Below are 19,731 nucleotides of genomic sequence, written 5' to 3'. Positions count from 1 at the left end.
AGTTGTTTGTCCCACCCCTTATGATTCCTCTGGATCTTTATCACTTTCCTCAAAACCCCTGTTCTCCATGCTCACCTCGTAGCAGATGTTCTTGCCTCCTACTTAGTCAACAGTGACCAAAGACGTGATCTCCTTTTACTTCCTGCATTTTAATTAAGAGATTATCCATCCACAGTCATTTTCACCTCCTCCCCCCACGTCAGAACACAAGGTGTCTCCTGCTCCTCTACAGGCCTCACTCAGCCTATGCCTTTGATCTGGAGTCACCCATTGTGAAGTAGTTAAAAGCGTAGGTGTTGGAGTAGGTCGCTCAGACTTCAGTTTGAACCCTAATTCTTATATTCATTTTAACTTCTCTGAATTTCAGCTTTCTTTCTGAAAATAGGAGAATCAAACCTACCTCACTGAGTTTTTGTAATTTTTTTTTTAATTTGAGATTATAATGCTGTAGTGCATAACCTGGAATAAAGTAAATGATCCGTGAAGGTGAGCTGCTAGTGATAATAGTTAATCATATCGGCTCCTCCCGTGTTGGTCTGCCCCTCCTCTGTGCTTTCTTCCCTGTGCAGGAAACCTTCCCTTAACCCCCTCTTCTCCAGGATGCTGTCTCATGTCTCTTTCTCTTCCTTGGCTCTCCTTAAAGCCATTCATTGTCTCCACCTGCCTTTACCCCCATTTACCCTCAGCCCACCATGTGCTGGGTCTCCCTCTACCTCCCTGTTCAAACTGTTTTTCTTAAGGTCATCATTGAGCAAATTACAAAGGCCTGGTTGTTGGTTGGTTGGTTGTTTTTTGTGCTGAGGATTGAACAGGGCCTTGTGCGGCTAATCAAGTGCTCTGCACTGAGCCACGCCCGCCCTTGAACATTTCCCTTCCTGGCTTCATTCTCCCCCTCTGTGGCACGTAGCACTGCGCTCAGCCTGGGACGTGGCTTCAGGACACCCTTCTCTGGTTCTGTTGTCTCTGACAGTCCTCCTCTGTCCCCTCCTTGTCTCTCCCCGCGCCTGTCCTGGTGTTCTCTTCCTCGTGCCTCGCTCTCCTCGCGATGTGCATTCCATCCTGGAGAATCCCACTGGGTGGTTTCAACTTAGAGGTAAATCTCAGTCCTGCCTTTGTAATCTTTTACTCAAATGCTGGGGGGGGGGGGGGGTGACGAGCAACTTGTATACATTGATACAACAGGAGTGGGAGCCGTTTATTGCAGGACAGGAGCAGTATTTATACATTCCACACAGCTTATCTAATTAGCATAAACTAGATACATCAGTCAACCAATAAGGAATCTCCACACTTAATGGCTCGCTTTTGTTACTTCTCAAACCACTCCCTCTGGCATTTTGCCAGGCACCATCCAGACTTGTTTACCAACTCTAACATCCCCCTGGCAAAATGCCAGGTGTTATTTTGACTTGTTTACAGACTCTTAACGGTGGCTTATTCTTCATCCTGTGTTCTAAACTAGTCCTTCTTGACTCTTTCCTGCTGGTTACCTTCTAATAGCTCTCAAATCTGTTGCTTCCTCCTCTTTCACCAAAGTCTTAATTCAGGCCTTTATCATCTGTCTGAAGAGAAGAGATAACAACCTCCTAGGTTTCTTTTCCTAGAGTTGGTTCTTTTGCTGCTACTGTCGTGTTCTGGGGTAAACCACAAAAGGGCCTTGTCGACTCCTGCTTAAATGACCCTCACTTGAGTCCTGTTTCTTATGTTAATTAGACTAATACTTTCAGATTCTACATGTTTGGTTATTTTTATTGCTAAGTACTATTCTGTTATATTTTTTAATGCTTTCATCGATTTAAAGGCATTTAAATTGTTTCTAGCTTTTATAATTGTGAATAAAGCTGTTGAAGCATTCAAATACCCCCCCCCCAAAAAAAAAAATGGCCCTCACCATTTATAGACCCAAGCTCATTGGGGTGGCCTTTAGGACTCTCAGAGATTGGGCCTCTGTTTCTCCTCTCCAGCCTCATTTTTTTTTTCTTCCCTTTGCCGCTCAAAGGGTTTGAGAAAAGTGTATTTATACCATTTAATTCTTTAGTTGCAACTTCCTCACAGTTTTCAAGATCCAGCCTCATTTTTAACCACTTTCCTTGTTTCTTTTCTTTCCCCCCCTTGGTTATTGTTTATTTTATTTATTTTGAAGGAATTGAACCCAGGTCCCTGAGCGTGCTGGACAGCACTGCACGGTGAGCTACCCCAGCCCTTCCTCCTGTGAATGATGTCTCCCAGCAGCACTGGGCAGGGGTTGCCAGCGTATCCCAGGGCTGGGTGCTCCATGCCTTTAGGAATGGACTTGCTGTCTGGAAGCCCTGTCCCCCTGCCCTTACCACCTCTGTTTTTTCCTGCCTGATTCTTAGTCATCCTTTAAGAGAATGATTTTCAGTATTTTAGGGCCTAGGAAACTTTTGAGTATGTGGTAAATATACCTGGGAAACTGTAGAAAAATGTGCCTAATTCCCAAATTTGCACACAATATCAAGTTTTAACCCTAAATTATAACCTCCCTCAGCTCAGGTATCATCTTCTTTGAAAATCTTACATACAGATTGGTTTGGTCTCCCTCATTGTTTTTTCGGGATCATGTACATGTCTCTGTCCTTGCACATCCATATTACATTGTAATTATTTATCTGATGTCTTTCCCATGATAGAGTGAGCTTCTGGAGGGTGACGACTACGTTACTCATCTTTGGGTTCCCAACACTTAGTACAGCACGTGTAGTAATCTGCAAAATTTTCAAGATTGGGTTTTTGCTGAAAAGCAGCCATGTTTGACTTGACCATTTAGCCACCCAGCACACACTTACGGAGAGACTGTTGTGTGCGGGCATTATACGGGGTGCTGCGAATACAAACATCAACAAGACAGACGTGGTCCTTGTCCTCACAGAGCTTATAATAAAGTCATTATAATTAGACATTATAAAACTCTGTGGCTGGTGCTTTGATTAGGCAAGTACAGGGTGAAATAGGATTTTATAAAAAGAGCAATTTCTCTTTTTTCATGGGGAAAAAGAAGTCCTTCCATGAGGAATAATATGTTTGTTGAGACCTATAGGATTACAAGTGGGTGAGGGCTGGAGGGAAGAAAGGTCCTATCAGAGAACAGCAGAGGCTTCATAAGGCAGAGTCTACAGAACCAGGGGTAATTCATAAAGTTTTTGACAAACATAAGAAGAAGAGAGGAATTGTGTCAGAATGTGTGTGATGACTCTATTTAGTAGTGAAAAGCGAACCAGCTTTGTCAGCTGATGTGTGATGATTGTCTCTGCCGGTTTGGATCAAAACTGACGGAAGTGGGATTCTACAACCCCAGCTTTATACCAAGGTGGAAACACTCTTTGTAGTTTGAGCAGGATGAGGGGGAAGCTAAGAAAGCTCTCTGAAGGAAACACACATAAAAAGTATTTGTCTTTCTACTACTTTTTTTTTTTTTTTTTGTACCAGGGATTGAACTCAGGGGCACTCGACCGCTGAGGCACACCCCAGCCCTATTTTGTATTTTATGTAGAGACAGGGTCTCACTGAGTTGCTTAGCACCTCATCATTGCTGAGGCTGGCTTTGAATTATCGATCCTCCTGCCTCAGCCTACTGAGCCGCTCGGATTACAGGCGTGCACCACCACACCCAGCTTCTACTCTATTTTTGTCTCAACTCCTTTCCACTGAGGTTTTTAATACTTGCAAACAAGGATCATCTATTAGAAACAAATTCCACTGAGTCCTGTCTGTTTGCTAACTTCCCTGGCTATCACAAGACTATGGGAAAATATATAAGTACTTCCATTTTTGTCTAATTTATAACACATTCTATAGCATGGATAATCTCAGAAATCTAAGAGCATCTAAACATCTCTTTCCAGTGTTGTGAGTGGATCTCATCTTTAATCTGTGAAATAAGTTAGATGTATTCTCTTTGAAGCATTTCTCAAAAGAAGATATATATTGACATTCTGTTTTTTTTCTCCTGTAGATACTGTTTTTTGGATTTGGGTGGCTTTTCTTCATGCGTCAATTGTTTAAGGACTACGAGGTGAGAAGAAAACAGTGTTATGCTTATACTGTATGAGTTTACATTGTTTAAAAATAAAATAAGAAAAATGCCTGTTAAAGATCATGTTCACTTCCAAAATAGGAAGCTTTTTGCCAAATGAAAATTATTCCGACAATGAAACTGCAGAATATGATTAGGCTTAGATTTAAAAAATAAAATAGAAAGCCAGGTCACATGGAGCGAGGAATGCCATGCTGTAGTTACATCGGGATATATGCCAGTAGCAGTTATTCTCACAGTGTCTCATAAAGGTTCCCTTTCCTCTGTCTGTCTAGCTCTGAATCACCAATCTTACATTTGAAACTACTACCAGAATTCAGAAGTTGGTCTGGTTCTCATTTTAAGCCTTGGAGTCACAAAATCACCACCCTAGAATGGACATCTTCTAATTAATCTTCCTTATTTTGTAATAAATTAGTGGTACTGAACTGCCTTTCTGTCATTGTAGAATGTTCTCCATTAAACCTCTCCGGGGGGTTGGTAGTTGTCAGAGCCCAAAGTTCTGAAGGTTCTCTTCTGCCCAGTACTGTTAGGCCTCCCAATGGAGGTTCCAGAACTGATCTGAGATCTGCAGAGTATTGAAAAACTGTTGTTGTGTTGAACATTTTATCAAGATTTAAAGCTCTTTTTGGGGGGGCGGGGGGGCGGGGGGGATCAGTGTGCATTGGGAATTCTAAATGCTACTTCTGACCCTGTCACTTCATCTTCTCATGCTTTAAATTCCCCAACCACAAGTGGATGTTGGTCATCTGTCTCCAGTGACTTGAGAATTTCTAAAAATAAGATTTCTGACTTGCCTCCTAGCCAGGAAGTAATCAACTTCTATCTCTTTTTGGCTTTAACAGGTGCGTCAGTATGTTGTACAGGTGATCTTCTCTGTGACTTTTGCATTTTCTTGCACCATGTTTGAGCTGATCATCTTTGAAATCTTAGGAGTACTGAATAGCAGGTGAGTAAGAATACTAAATAACTTGCCTCTTGAGAAACACTGTGCTCCACTCTACCATGTAAAAGTAATCTGAATCTTAATTAAAAAAAAAAAAATCTACCATGTTGATTTTTCAGAGTTATTTAAGGACCTCTCTGAAAATGAATTTATTGTCTCAGTTATCTTTTTTTATTTTACAGGCATAATCAAGTTTGATTGAACTTAGTTTTGTTTTTTTTGTTTTTTTTTTTTTTATTTGTATGTGGTACTAAGGATTGAACACATGCTAGGCAAGTGCTCTGCCACTGAGCTACCACCCCTACTTAGAATGTTTTTTAAAACATTTTTTAAAAGTAACTCTTTACTCCCTGCCAAATAACAAACCTATTAGTTTATTAGACAGTTTTTCCAAAATATTTCTTTTATGTCAAATTGCAAGCTTAAGAATTTTTTATCTGTATATGGCATTTATCAGGTTTGCTATGTTGACTTTTGTTGTACTTTTTTATCACCACATGAAAAGATCTTTTAGGAATAAAGTGGCCTTTCACTCATAGTCAGGAATCCATGCCAAGCTAAGCTGTATAAATTCATTATAGGCTGCTGATACTTGAGACTTACAGAACGACTTTACTCTCAAATTCTTTTTTAAGAATCAGAGTTGAAAAAAAAATTGAAGACATAAAATAGAGATGCTTAAACATAAAATATTGAAAGGTTAAAAAAAATAAAGTTGCTCCTGATAGATCATTTAATAAGCTGTAGTAGGATTAAACAGAAATTTACTTTTGCTCTTGTACTTTTAAACTTGTTCTTTAATGATCCAGACTTTTGGGGAGTAAGCTGGATATAGATCCAGTGACTGTGGAGAATAGGCAGATATTATCTTACCTGCTGGTTATCATATTTTATTCTCACAACCTAAGTGTTTCTCTGTTATTTAAACAGGTTCGCATTGTGGGCCAAAGGGTTTCTATCACAATTACTGAGCTCTGCTGCTGTAAATCAGAAGCAACCATAAGCAATACAAGAACAAGTGGGCGTGGCTGTACTCCAGTAAGGTTTCACTTGTAAGAATAGGTAGCTGCCAGGGCATAGTTTGCTAACCACTCATCTAAATCTTGATAGAAAGGATTATGGGGGCTGGGATGTAGCTCAGCTGGTAGAGTGGCTGTCTCGCATGCACAAGGCCCTGGGTTCAACCCCCAGCAACATAAAAAAATAAATATAGACTTATGACTCACATAATCTAAAACCATAGTTATTGTTTTTGGTAGATGATTTCTCTCAGCTTTTAATTCATAATCAATAATCCTGTATAATAGGAAACTATATATTTGGTGTATTTTTTCAAATTTCTGAAATAATTTATCTAAAAGAATATAGAAAATAGCATTGCTAAAATCCTGTTCTTTAGGTATTTGGGGGAGAGATTGAGTTTGTTTAGGCCGAGATATGTCCGTAGTCATACCTATTTCTTCATGCTAACATTTGGCTCAACTGTGGAACAGAAATGTATTATATCTGTATAGTGACTGGATTCAGCATAGTGTTCAAAAGAGAATCTGTGGGGCTGGGGTTGTGGCTCAGTGGTGGAGCGCTTGCCTAGCATGTGTGAGGTACTGGCTTCATTCTTCAGCACCATATAAAATTGAATAAGTGAAATAAAGGTGTTGTGTCCATCTACAGCTAATACGTGTGTGTGTATGTGTGTGTAAGTGTAAAAGAGAATCTGGGCCCTAAGAGTGTTGAAGTTGGGTGTAGGGCCTCCTATTCAGGATCCTTCATTTCTCAAGAAACCATCATTTTAAACTCAGCCCAAAACACTAGTTAACACATGTGCTACTCGTGGAACAACACCTGTAGTTTCAAACCCACTGTCTCACAGAATATTTCAGAACTTAGCTGAAACATTTTATGGGATTGCCTGGGGCATGTGCAGCTTGTTTGCCTCTCTAGATGCTCTAAACTGGGCTGGTCCAGATGAGTAAAAGGCTGTCTATTATCTAGAGAACTGGATTTTGCTCCCGTAGGGTAGCCCTTACTGAATGGCTCTTTGTTGTCAGGTTCTGTCATTGGTGCTAAGGGGGAAATAGTAAGAAACCGTCCTCTGCAACACACTGATGTTTCTCTTGAAAGAATATTGTTCAAGGTATTGCAGATGGATCTCACATTTTCTTCCTTATGAAATCATTAGAGAAGTTTCATTTTTGTCTTGGTAATAATCCAGTAATAATAAGTCAGTAATAATTATGCTTCCTTGGAGACATTGGTTTATTTTTTTACAGACACATGATTTTATCTAACTAATCAAATTTTCTATTTCATATTGACCATTAGAAAACTGAAAACTAAAGTTGTGGCCCACTCACAGCAAGTTTCTAAACCTATTTCACAAAAGCCATTAGGCCTGGTCCGATATTTTACCTATCTTTTGCCATTGTTGTGGCTTTCTTTCCTATTTCCTTACAGGTTACTTCTCACCCTGTATTTTATATATCCTTTTAAGCCACTTAGCTGCTCAGCCAGTTTTTGAAACCAGGCCTACCTAAGTTTAAAATCAGTAAATACAAAGGACGCTATCAAGAAGCGAACAGATGTCCCAAGAATAGAAGGAAATTTTGCAAATCTTCTGTCTGACAAGGGATTTTTACCTAGGATGTATACATACCCCTTACAGTTTAATAGTTTAAAAAAAAAAAATTCTAAAAAATGGACAAAGAACCTGAAGGGCAGCTCTCCAAAGGTGATAATGTAGAGGCGGAGAAGCAGGAAAAGGAGCTCTGCGTCATGACCCCCAGGGGACGCAGCAAAGCCGCGGTGACGGGACGGGTGTTGGTGGGGCCGAGCAGGAGTCGGAATCCTCACGCACTGCTGGGGAACATGGTCATGCCTCCCAAGGTTGAGTGTAGATACCCCTATGGCCCAGCAGGTCTCTTCAAGTTCTGCCTAAAGAGAAGTGGAAATGCACAGTCTCACTAAAACTGTACGAAAATGCTCGTAGCATCGCTATCTATGGTAACTAAATTGTAAAGCAGTCCAATTATCCAACAACTAATGAATGGATAAACAACAGGGTGAATATTTCAAAATCTATTAAAAAGAAATGAACTTTTGATACATGCTACAACATGGATGAACCTTGCAAACATTATGCTAAGTGAAAGAAGCTAGTCATAAAAGATCACGAGTTATGAGATGCCATTCACATGACGTGTCCAGAGTAGGCCAGTCCATAGAAACAGAAATACTTTGGTTTCCTAGAATTGGGAAGATCGAGGGAGGGGAATTAGAAAGTGGTAACAGGTACAGGGTCTCTTTAGGGAGTAATGAAATTGTTCTAGAATCAGCGTGGTAGTTGCACTGACTTGTGAATATGTTAAAGATCATTGCATTTTGCACTTTAAATGGGTGAATTATGATAAATCATTATACAAAGCAAAAGAACTAAACTTTTTAAATAAGTTATATATATGGGGGGAGCAGTAACAGGGATTTATCTCAGGGGCACTCAGGCACTGAGTCGCACCCCCAGTCCTATTTTGTATTTTTTTTAGAGACAGGGTCTCACTGAGTGCTTAGGGGCTTGCTTTTGCTGAGGCTGGATTTGAACTCGTGATCTTCCTGCCTCAGCCTCCTGAGGCACTGGACTTAAGGCATGTGCCACTGTGCCTGGCTTATATTTTATAAAGAGTATAAAGCAAATCAGATGTTTACATTGAGTATGAAAGACATGCTTGAGTCTATATGGCATGCATTACTATTAACCTTGTTTCCCTTTAATTCTTATATTGCAATAAGATTCCTAGTAGTGGATGAAATAACTCATACTACTAGGAATGGAATATGTTGATAAATGTTATTATACATTGCTTATGAATATAACTAAAGTACTAACATTTAGTGAAATTTTTAGGTTAAGATGGTCATATATACCTTCTAAAAATTTATATTTTTTAATCTCTACCAGCGAGTAGATAATAATAGCATAGTTGGTGAATTAGATGGAACATGTTCAGTGTTGAGTTTAAAGAGCCAGGCATGCGTGGAAGACTAAAGAACGTGAAAGCTGCTACCCTCCCCACACCCTTCCCCCAGTGACAATCTTTGACATTTATTTCAGCTCCCGTTATTTTCACTGGAAAATGAACCTGTGTATAATTCTGCTGATCCTGGTTTTCATGGTGCCTTTTTACATTGGCTATTCTATTGTGAGCAACATCCGACTGTGTAAGTATTTTCCTTCCTAATGTCAGCACATAGATTGGGTGTTCTTGGGGATTAGAGATATAGACAGCTTTAATTGTACTTTACTTTCATAACTGCTGCTATTTGGGGTCACTTCACAATGTCCTAAAATGGTTCCGTAATGAATATCAAATGAATGATTGGGTTATTTGTTCTGCCACAACTTTATTCCTACTTCTACTACAATGTCTCTTTTAACTCAGTCCACTGTTTAATTTCATCCACGTTTCTCTTATGTTGGGTAAGGATGCTTTCATTAAAAATTGTGTAGTTCCATCATTCATTGACCAGATATTAATACATAGACTCATAGTTTTAAGTAGAGCAAGCTCTTGAACATGCTTTCCCTAACAGTCTTCTCTCTTCTGTCTTAGTGCAGAAACAGAGACTGCTTTTTTCCTGTCTCTTATGGTTGACCTTTATGTATTTCTTCTGGAAACTGGGAGATCCATTTCCCATTCTCAGCCCAAAACATGGTGAGTATATGGGGAGAAGTAGGTTTAGGAAGAGGGATATTTAATCTTATAATTTAAAAAAAAAAAAAAAAAGCGTTTTGAATCTTCTGGATGTCAGGAAATATAGCAAATCATTTCTCTAAAAAATATCTGATTTTTAACCAAATTTTCTTCTTTATCCTAAGGAGTACCAAATGCTAGTTTTGGATCATATGTCTGTCATTCTGGAGCAGCAGTTTTTAACCTTGGTTTAGTGAAAAACATAGAAAGGTCTCTTTAACTTAAATCTCCTATATTGAATGCAGAATTATAGAAATACAGTTACATAGATGTTAGTCACTTTTTCATTACTATAACAAAATACCTGAGGTAATCGACTTAAAAAGAGGAAAGGTTTATTTTGGTTCACAGTATTGGAGGTTTCAGTACATAGCCTATTGCTTTGAGGCTTGTGGCGAGCAGTACATCATGGTAAGATTGTGACAGAGGAAGCTGTTTATCTCATGGCAGCCAAGAAGCAAAGAAAGAGAAAGTAGAACAGCCAGGGTCCCAATATCCCTTCAAGGGTGTACCCCCTATAACCAGAAACTTGCAAGTAGGCCCTACCTCTTAAAGGTTCCGTCCACCAGTATCATGGGTGGGGACCAAGCCTTTAACATGTGGACCTTTGAGGAACACATTCCGAACAGTAGAATCTGTCCCAGCTGCACCGGCTCCCAGATATGTAACACCCCTGCATTGTTCATTTCTACGTTCAGGGCTTCATGTGCATCTGTCAATTTGGTGAAAACTATGGACATTCAAAACCTTAGTTTCAAGGAATTCTAAGAACTTTGGGCTTTCCAGACTCTTAACACAAAAAGAAATGCCAGAAAAGAATTGCAGTGAACACTGGACAGGTCTAAACTCTGCCACACTTCCACACGTCTTCCACGTGTACTCATTGCCTGGAGGCAGAGATTTTAGGCAAAAGGTTTTGGAGATCTTCTGCAAGTGGGTCAGAGGTACTGTGCAGTTTTTAAAGCATAGGCAGCATCAGAAATGACTTTGCAAATAAAAAGAGGTCTTTTAAAATTTGAAATAATAATAAAGAAGCAAAAAAGTGGAATCGCTCCAGCCTACCAACGACAGTCAGATCCTCAGCCTGGTGCAGACCTGCCCGCGCTCCGGAGTTCTCGGGGCCTTCCAGAGTCGAGCTGCTGGGTCAGCTCTTCTTCCAGAGGTGGCCATTTTCACCCTGCCTCCCTTTCCAGGTGCTTCTTAAGATTCAACTCTGACCAGTTCCTCTAAGAAGACTTTCCTGGAGGACATCACTGGGGATATTAATCGCCCCCATCTCAGGGGACTTGTTTATTTCACCTACATATTTCACTTATTTTTATCCCCTATAAAGCTTAAATTATTTATTTCCTTTCTGACTTCCTCATTGATCTCTGGGCTTCCTTGAGGTCAGAAACTGCTCGTATTACTCTTTATTTGCTTTATATCCTAGTGCCTACTCTGAAGGCACATAACAAGTGTTTGGTGCGTGTTTTCTGAATCAGTGAATTGGGGGGAAAATTGAGTTTTCTTCGTGGTAAATGAGTTGAAGAATTTAACACTCTGGATAGGAATTTAGGATTTGCTAATGTGGTCAGCATGCCCAGGTCAGTGTGGGCATGACTTGATAGTCAGATTTGATAGCATTGCTGGTAGTATTGCTCTCATACAAACCTATTCCATATGAGCCCACAGAGAGACCGGTTTGTGATGCTAGAAGTCAGTTGAAGAATTTTAGGCAGTTCCATGTAGTCTAAAGACCTGCCTGATGGTATTCCCCAGCTCTCTCCTGCACTCTCGCAGCCAGGGCGGCCAGGCCATGGCAGAGGGGAGAAGACCATTGTGTCTGTCGTGTCTTTGTGTGTTTCTTCTTCTTTTTTTTTTTTTTTTTTTTTAATCTACGTATGACGGCGGAATGCATTACAATTCATACTACACACACTGGGCCCAGTTGTTCGTGTCTCTGTGTACACACAGTATGTTCACACCAATTCCTGTCTTCATACTGTACTTTGGATAATGATGTCCATCTCATTCACCATCACTGCTAACCCCCTGCCCCCTTCGTCTGTTTCTTTTTCTAACTTTGATGAGAATATCCTGAAAGGACACTCAGGGAAAGCTAGGGAGATGGTTTCAGTTTGGGCCTTTTTTTCATGGTGAAATAATTGGTCATTTCAGTTTCGCATTCTGAATGTTCAGGTTTTTTAATTTATTTAACCCTCTAAGAGAAGTAAATAGGAAGAAATGTTTAGGCAATCACTAAGAAGCAGCCAGCCTTACACTGCCATCTTCTTTTTTAAAAATATTTTTTAGTTGTAGTTGGATACAACACCTTTATTTCATTTATTTATTTTTATGTGGTGCTGAGGATCAAACCCAGCGCCTCACATGTGCTCGGCGAACGCTCTACCACTGAGCCACGACCTCGGCCCCTCAGTATGATTTCTTGCTGTGGAGATCACAAAAAACTGTAAGACCCAGGCCTTACTAATTTGTAAAAAAGGTCTAAAAAAGTACTCCTTGTGCAATGCACTACAAAGTACTTTAAACCACAAAAATAGTTAATAAAAAGACACCATGTTAATGGGAATAAAAGTAGAAGGGGCATTGTTTTTCAGTTTTTAATATGTAATAATTTGTATTAATCCCTTGGGTTTTTTATGTTTTTGAGTGATACTATGTACACAGTCAACAAACATTTGTTATATACCTCCTGTGTGCTAGATAATAAGGAAAACAAAGATCAATTAGACGTCTTTCCTGTAAAACGATACAAAATCAAGAGATGTGTGGAAAGTGGAATCAACAGAATTCAGATGAGAATTCATTCCTTCATGAATACCCCACAAGTATCAGTGAGCACCTACTGATGTTACTTGCTGGAGAGAACCGTGAACAAAACACATTTGGATTCTGCCCTGCTGAAACAGTCTTTTGACTGGGACTAGATATGTAAATAAGTAAATAGTTGCCAGTTGTGGTCATTGTCACCAAGGCACAGACAGAGTACTGTGATAGAGAATGACGCAGATAAAAATGTCGAATTTAGTGCAGGTGACTAGAATCGACCTTTATTGAGACTTTGGACTGATAATTAAGCTGAGATTCAAAGGACAGACCAAAGGAAGGTCCAACAAGAAGGTGTAAGAATCATCTTACAAGCCTTAAGACGGAAAAGAAGAAGTAGAAGATGGAGCGGGGACTAGCCGCCCAGAAACGGGAAGTAAGAGCAAATGAAAACCAGTGTTGTCCTGGGGTGCCAGACTTCCTGAGTGCTCTGTAGCTTTGCTTTCCCTCGGTTACCCCAATGCGTCATCTGGCCGCACTTGTCTTTGTTAATTGGTTCTTTTTAGTTATAGAATCCATTTTGATATGATTATACAAGCATGGAATATATCTTATTCTAATTAGGACCCCAGTCTGGCAGCACCTATTTTAACTGCTGAGTTGATTTTCAACATTTTCATGTAATAGGAAAGAGTTAATAATTAGAATACAGCTGGTAATCTAAAACTCACATATTTGCCTTTGAATTACTCATCCATCTTTACATTCAGCCCATTTGTTAGATGCACTATGTGCATTGGGTTCAGAAAGGAATAAGACATAGCTAAAAAGTATGACCTTAAGGGGAAATACATATATCAAAAGTAACTAGCACAGAGTGCCACCTACCTACCATTTATACTTTTCCAGAAGTGGTTTTCTTTGCACTTTTTTTTTTTTTTTAATTAAACCAGAGCTTTTGCTAGAATTACTTTGTCTTTGTCTTTGCTCTGTTAGAATTCACACTATCTAGTATAACCGGTCAGTACTGTTATTTATAATTATTATTATTGTACTGTTATCACCCAATAAAAGAGATGACTAGAGCATACGGGATAATAAGGAAGTCAGTTGGCTTCTGTGTTTATTAGAGAGCACACTTAGAAGTTGGCATGTGTAGTCATGTGGAATGATTCCGTTGTGTCTGTGTTACCTGGTGTCAATGTACTGTGACGTTTTCAGGGATACTGTCCATAGAGCAGCTCATCAGCCGGGTGGGTGTGATCGGAGTGACTCTCATGGCTCTGCTCTCTGGATTTGGTGCTGTCAACTGCCCATACACGTACATGTCCTACTTCCTCAGGTAACGTGCAGTTTCTCTTTTCTTTTTTTTTTCCTAGTCATTTAAAGACGTATGTCATGCCACCATCTTTAATACTTAAATCATATTAGATCTATTACTCTGCCTTTTTATTCTTCTCTTCTTGTGTCCCTGTAGTTGTTAATCTGAAATCTTTTCAAATAAGTCTTATCAATTACATTGATTGTCTGTGTTATTTGTCCTTTTATATATTTATTTCAGTACCAGGGATTGAACCTAGGGGCACTAGACCACGAACCACATCCCCAGCCCTTTTTAAAATTTGGAGACAGGGTCTTGCTAAGTTGCTGAGGCTCACTGTGAACTTGCAATCCTCCTGCCTCAGCCTCCCAAGTTGCTGGGATTATAGGTATGGGCCACCATGCCTGGCACATTCATTTATTTTTTAAATGGCAAATTTCATCCCCCACTCACATTTTTTGAAAGAACATTTCTGGTGGTCAGCAGTGTGATTTAATCCCAACTTCAGAAACCAGTTCCTCCAAGAAGTAGAACAGTAGGGTACAATCCCAGGTTAAAAGTGAGCTTAGTCGTATATCCTAGATCACTGGATCACAGCTAAGAAGGACTGTAAGAAGCTAGATGCCTTCTACTACCCTGAGCCCCCAGAAGAATGACAAGAAACGACAGGGAAAGCATTTTAGATTATAGTCATTTTAATATTTTGCAGAAAAAAGCAAGTCCTTGAATTACTGGTAACAGTTAGGGGGTTTTTGGTTTCTCCGATGGCTTGTATTATGCACAGGGTAGCACCCCAAAACAATGCTGACAGTTGGTGTTTATTGTAGGAATGTGACTGACACAGATATTCTAGCACTAGAACGGCGACTGCTCCAAACCATGGATATGATCATAAGCAAAAAGAAAAGGTAAGATCACATTAAAATGTACTCTGTGGTCTGGGGCTGTAGCTCAGGGGCAGAGCATTCCGGGACCACTCCCCAGTACAAAAAAAGAAAGGATCAAAAGTCTGAGAGGGGTTGGGGTTGTGGCTCAGTGGTAGAGCAGTTGCCCAGCATATGTAAGGCACTGGCTTCGATCCTCAGCACCACATAGGAAGGTAAATAAGTAAATCAAAGGTATTGTGTCCATCTACAACTAAAAGAAACATTTTTTTTAAATGTACTCTATAAAGTAGGGTATTATCAAATATTCATGTCCACTCATCTATGAAAGAAAATTCTCAAAGTCAGCCAAATTCCCTGAATTTAGATATTTCTCTATCTAGATTGTTAAAGTAACTTTTCTATTTGACGAATGGATGTTTTAAAAGTCTTTTATCCTACATTTTAAACCTTTTCATGTTTGACTTAGATCTTTTCAACTTCCTTTTCTATAACAACTTAAAATCCTTCAAGTCTTTTCATTGTCATTGTTGTTTTTATGATCAAAAAAATGCTTTTACAATATACGTTTTCCAAGTGGCATTTCATAGGAATCTGTTCTACAGGACAAAAGAAGAGACTCTGAAATCAGACTGGACCCTTGAGCTAGTTTATGTCTTTGTGCTTTGGTTTTCTTGTTTGTCAAGAACAGAGTTGATATGTTAAGACTTGTGGAGACCTTAGATCAGTGAGCTAAACCTAGATAAGTTGCTACTCAACTTATTAGTCTCTGTAGAGTAATCATATAGTGAAAATTAAATACTTTGCCTTCATTTTATTCATTCATATATTCGTTTAATAATTTTAGAAAACTTAGTCTGTGCCAGACACTGTACTAAATTCTGGAGAGACCTTTCGAGTAAAACTAAAAAAGGAGCTGGGAAGTTTAAAAACTAAACAGAAATATTAGTTGCTGCAGCTGTGATAGATTTCTCAGTTTGATTCTTGACAAGTTAGTTGTCTGCTAGTACAAAAAACAACAGTCCTCAGGAAGAAAAAAAAAATTTCTAAAGTCACTGCAAAGTATCTACAATATCGAGTCTTCCACCAAAACTTACTAGTCATTACAAAGAAACAGAGCAGACATCTCACCAAATTCAGGATTAAAAACAATCAATAAAAACTAACTCCAAATGTGCCCAGATAATGAATATATAGCAAAGAAAGACTTGAAGGCAGCTACTGTGAATACATTCAGAGACATAAAGATAAGCATGATGTTAGTGAAAAGATAGAGAATCCCAATGGAGAAATGCAAACTTTGAAAAAGAACAAATGGAAACTAAAAATGATAACAACTGAAATAAAAATTTCACCACCTAGGCTTAATAACAGAGTTGATGTGGCAGAACAGCCTCAGTGAGCTTAAAGGTAGGTCAGTAGAGATCATTCACTCTGAAGAATAGAGAGGTCAGAGACTGAAGGGAGTCCAGCATACCTGTGGAAGGGGTGGGGAGAGTGCGTCACGAAATAATGACCAGTCCCTTCCCAAAGGTGGTGGAAAACATTAACAGATCCAAGAAGCAATCTGTAAACACACAAGGACCTGAGGACGGACGGACAGACAGACTGCTCAGAGCCAAAGAGAAAATCTTTTTTTTTTTTTTTTTTTGGCACCAGGGATTGAACTCAGGGGCACTTGGCCACTGAGCCACATCCCCAGCCCTCTTTATATTTTATTTAGAGACAGGGTCTCACTGGGTGGCTTAGTGCCTCGCTAAGTTGCTGAGGCTGGCTTTGAACTCAAGATCCTCCTGCCTTAGCCTTCCGTGCTGCTGGGATTACAGGCCTGCACCACTGCACCCAGCAAAGAGAAAATCTTGAGAGCAGCAAGAGGATAATGGTGTCATGGGGAAACAATGAAAAGGGTAATGACTGTTCAACAGTGTTATTGGGTACAAAATAAACACAAAAATCAACTGTATTTCTGTATATTAGCAGTGAACATCTGGATACCCAAATTAAAATACTTTACTATTTATAATTGCTCAAAAAATGAATTACTTAGGAATAAGTCTAACAAAACATATACAGGACTTTTTTTTTTTCCAGCACAGCTTTATAATTAACATAGCAGTTGGGTTTCTTTGGACATGTAAGAAATTTTATATCAATCCCCATTCCCCCTTTTTCCTCCCCTCTTCCATCCTCCTGTTCCCTCTCTTCTGTATAGGATTTATATGCTGAAAATTATAAAACTCTGAAAGAAATCAAAGATCTAAATAAATGGAGGGACATATCATGCTTACGGATTAAAAGACTTAACATAGTAAATGTTAATTCTTCCCAAATTAATGTATAATTTTAGTGTAATTCGTTTCAGAATCCCAGCAAGATTTTTTGTGGAAATATATAAAAACATTCTAAAATTTGTGTACAAAAAAATAAAATAAATAGATAACTAAAACAGTTTTGAAAAAAAGAACAAAATAAGAGGAATCATGCTACCTAATTTCAAAACTTATTATGTCTGCAGTCGTTGGGAGTTTGTGGTACTGGCAGACAGGAAGTGAACGAGGATGGAGAACCTGAAACAGGGTGACACAGGTGTCCCAGCTAGTCCCTGACAGACAAGCAGCATGCAGCGGAGGGGTCAGCCTTACTACTACAGCAGCAAGACACACTTAGACAGAAAAGAAGCAAACCTACATTGCATACTTTATGTAAAAATTAACTTAAAACATCTTAAAGTAAAATGTAAAACTTTGAGGGAAAAATCTTTGGGATGTGAGACTGGGGAAAGATTCTTAGACTTAATGTTGAGAGTGCAGTCCATGAAAGGAAAAATGGATAAATGAGATTCCATCAAAGTCAAAAAACTTTTTTGCTTTGAGAAAGAGCTTGTGTGGATGCTGAAAGGCCAAGCTATAGAAAGAGAAAACATTTGTAAACCACATATCTGAAAAGACCAGTATAGAGAATTTTAAAAAGTTTAACATAAACTTTTTTTTTTTCATTTATTTTTTAGTTGAAATTGGACATGATATCTTTATTTATTTATATTTATGTGGTGCTGAGAATCGAACCCAGGGCCTCGGGCCTCGCTCGTGCTAGGCGGGCGATCTACTGCTGAGCCACAACCCTAGCCCCACAGTAACATTTTTAACAAGCGGTACAATCCAGCTTCAGTGATGTGAGCTGCTAAGTGACCAGGATCAGCACAGTCCCCTGGGAGAGCAGCTGGACAATCCGCTGCAGCTCTCCAGTTGGAAAGCTGGAGATGTCACGGCCCCTGCTGAGTCCCTGTGCACTGTCCGAGGTGGGCAGCCACTGCCAGGCCCTGGGTTAGGCAGAGCGCCCCAGCACTTATGTTGTATGAAGGGACAAGTCTCTACTGTTGTTCCAAAGGCCGAGCTCCCCAGCCCAGTTGCCAAAGAGGGTGGCTCTTGGTCCCAGGCTCTCCTACTAGTACATCCTCTTCCCAAGCTCTTCAGCCTGTGTCCTTGGTTACTAAGAGACTAGATTGTTAATGATTTTTCTTGTGGCTTTTTGACCTAACAGAATTCATGTAGGACACCAAATTCCGAGTGTGTGCAAGAGCAGAATCCATATGTGCCCCACATGCCCATAGGCACCAGTCTATGTGACCAATAAATTGTGCATTTTTCACTCTTAAAAAAAATTAAAAAATAAAAACGCAGTCCATTTAGGAAGTGGGCACAAATCATGACCTGACATATTACTGTAAAGGACATGTAGATGGCATGTGAGGATGTGGGAAGATGCTGGACGCTTTCACCATCAAGGGTACGAAATTAGAACCACAGTGAAGGACCACTAGGTACTTTTCAGAATGACTAAAATAAAAACTAGTGAAAACACCCAGTGTAGTAAGAATGCAGAAGAACTGGATCACGCACACGTTGCTGGTGGAAATGCAGAACAGACAGGAACAGTTCAGCTGTCTTGTGAGAACTAAGCATGCAAATGCCAGACCTCAGTAATTGCGCTTCTGGGCACTTATTCAGGGAAAGAAAAATTTATATTCACAAAAACTGGTATAAGAATGTTATAGCAGCTTTAGTCACAGTAGTCAAACAGTAGAAATAACTCAGGTGTTCTTTAATGACTAAATGGTTAAGTGCTGTGGTACATACATAGTGTGGATAATTTCCAAAGGATACATAATGTATAATTATAATTGTGTACACTTGTTTTGGTACCAGGGATTGAACTCGGGGGCACTTGGCCACTGAGCCACATCCTCAGTCCTATTTTGTATTTTATTTAGAGACAGGGTCTCACTGAGTTGCTCAGCACCTCGCTGTTGCTGAGGCTGGCTTTGAACTCGTGATCCTCCTGCCTCAGCCTCCTGAGCCACTGGGATTACAGGTGGCGCCACTGCGTCTGGCTTGAATACACATGTTTGAAATGACAAAATTATAGAGAAGGAGAAGAAATTAGTGGTTGCTAAGGATTTAGGAGGAGTTGACAGTAGGAGGCATGTGAACTGTCTAAGGCCACATGGCAGATCCTTGTAGTGATAAAAATATTCTTTATCATGACTATGTCAATGTCAGAATACTCTTTGCACAATATTTCCATTATTGTGAATACCTTCTTAAAACCATTATGAATCTACAATTATCTCCAAATTTAAAGTTCATTTTAAAAAGAAAAACAAAGTAGCTGCCTGCCTGTAATCCCAGCAGCTTGGGAGGCTAAATCAGGAGGATCTCAAGTTTAAAGCCAGCCTCAACAAAAGTAAGACGCTAGGCAAGACCCTCTCTCTAATTAAAATACAAAATAGGGCTGGGGATGTGGCTCAATAGTTGAATGCCCCCAAGTTCAATCTTCAGTACCAAAAAAGCAAAGTAATGGCTGACATCCTACCAGAAACCATGTGTTCTAAGTCCTCTTTTCACCACTGTGACCAAAAAACCTGAAAAGGACAGTTTTAGAGAAGGGAAGGTTTGAGTCTCACAGTCTCATCGATCTCTGTCCATACCTGGTCAGCCCTATTGCTCTGGGCC

At 39.6% G+C, this 19,731-nt stretch overlaps 1 protein-coding gene across 1 annotated transcript in view; it reads left to right on the top strand.

Moving 5' to 3' along the window:
• The window catches only part of Gpr89a (G protein-coupled receptor 89A), a 41,927-nt gene that overhangs the window by 6,500 nt on the left and 15,696 nt on the right, over window positions 1-19,731 (top strand). Inside the window, exons 2-7 of the mRNA XM_046425809.1 lie at window positions 3,974-4,033; window positions 4,900-5,003; window positions 9,106-9,212; window positions 9,605-9,706; window positions 13,736-13,856; window positions 14,663-14,743. Coding sequence (XP_046281765.1) covers window positions 3,974-4,033; window positions 4,900-5,003; window positions 9,106-9,212; window positions 9,605-9,706; window positions 13,736-13,856; window positions 14,663-14,743 — 575 coding nt within the window. The remainder of the gene's footprint in view (window positions 1-3,973; window positions 4,034-4,899; window positions 5,004-9,105; window positions 9,213-9,604; window positions 9,707-13,735; window positions 13,857-14,662; window positions 14,744-19,731) is intronic.

Source organism: Marmota monax, unplaced genomic scaffold (assembly GCF_021218885.2).
Source record: "Marmota monax isolate L192 unplaced genomic scaffold, Marmota_monax_Labrador192_F-V1.1 WCK01_AAM20220418_F8-fsc00320, whole genome shotgun sequence".
Classification (NCBI taxonomy): domain Eukaryota; kingdom Metazoa; phylum Chordata; class Mammalia; order Rodentia; family Sciuridae; genus Marmota; species Marmota monax.
The sequence above is the reverse complement of the archived record's forward strand: the minus strand, read 5'-3'. Positions and strand labels throughout refer to the sequence as shown.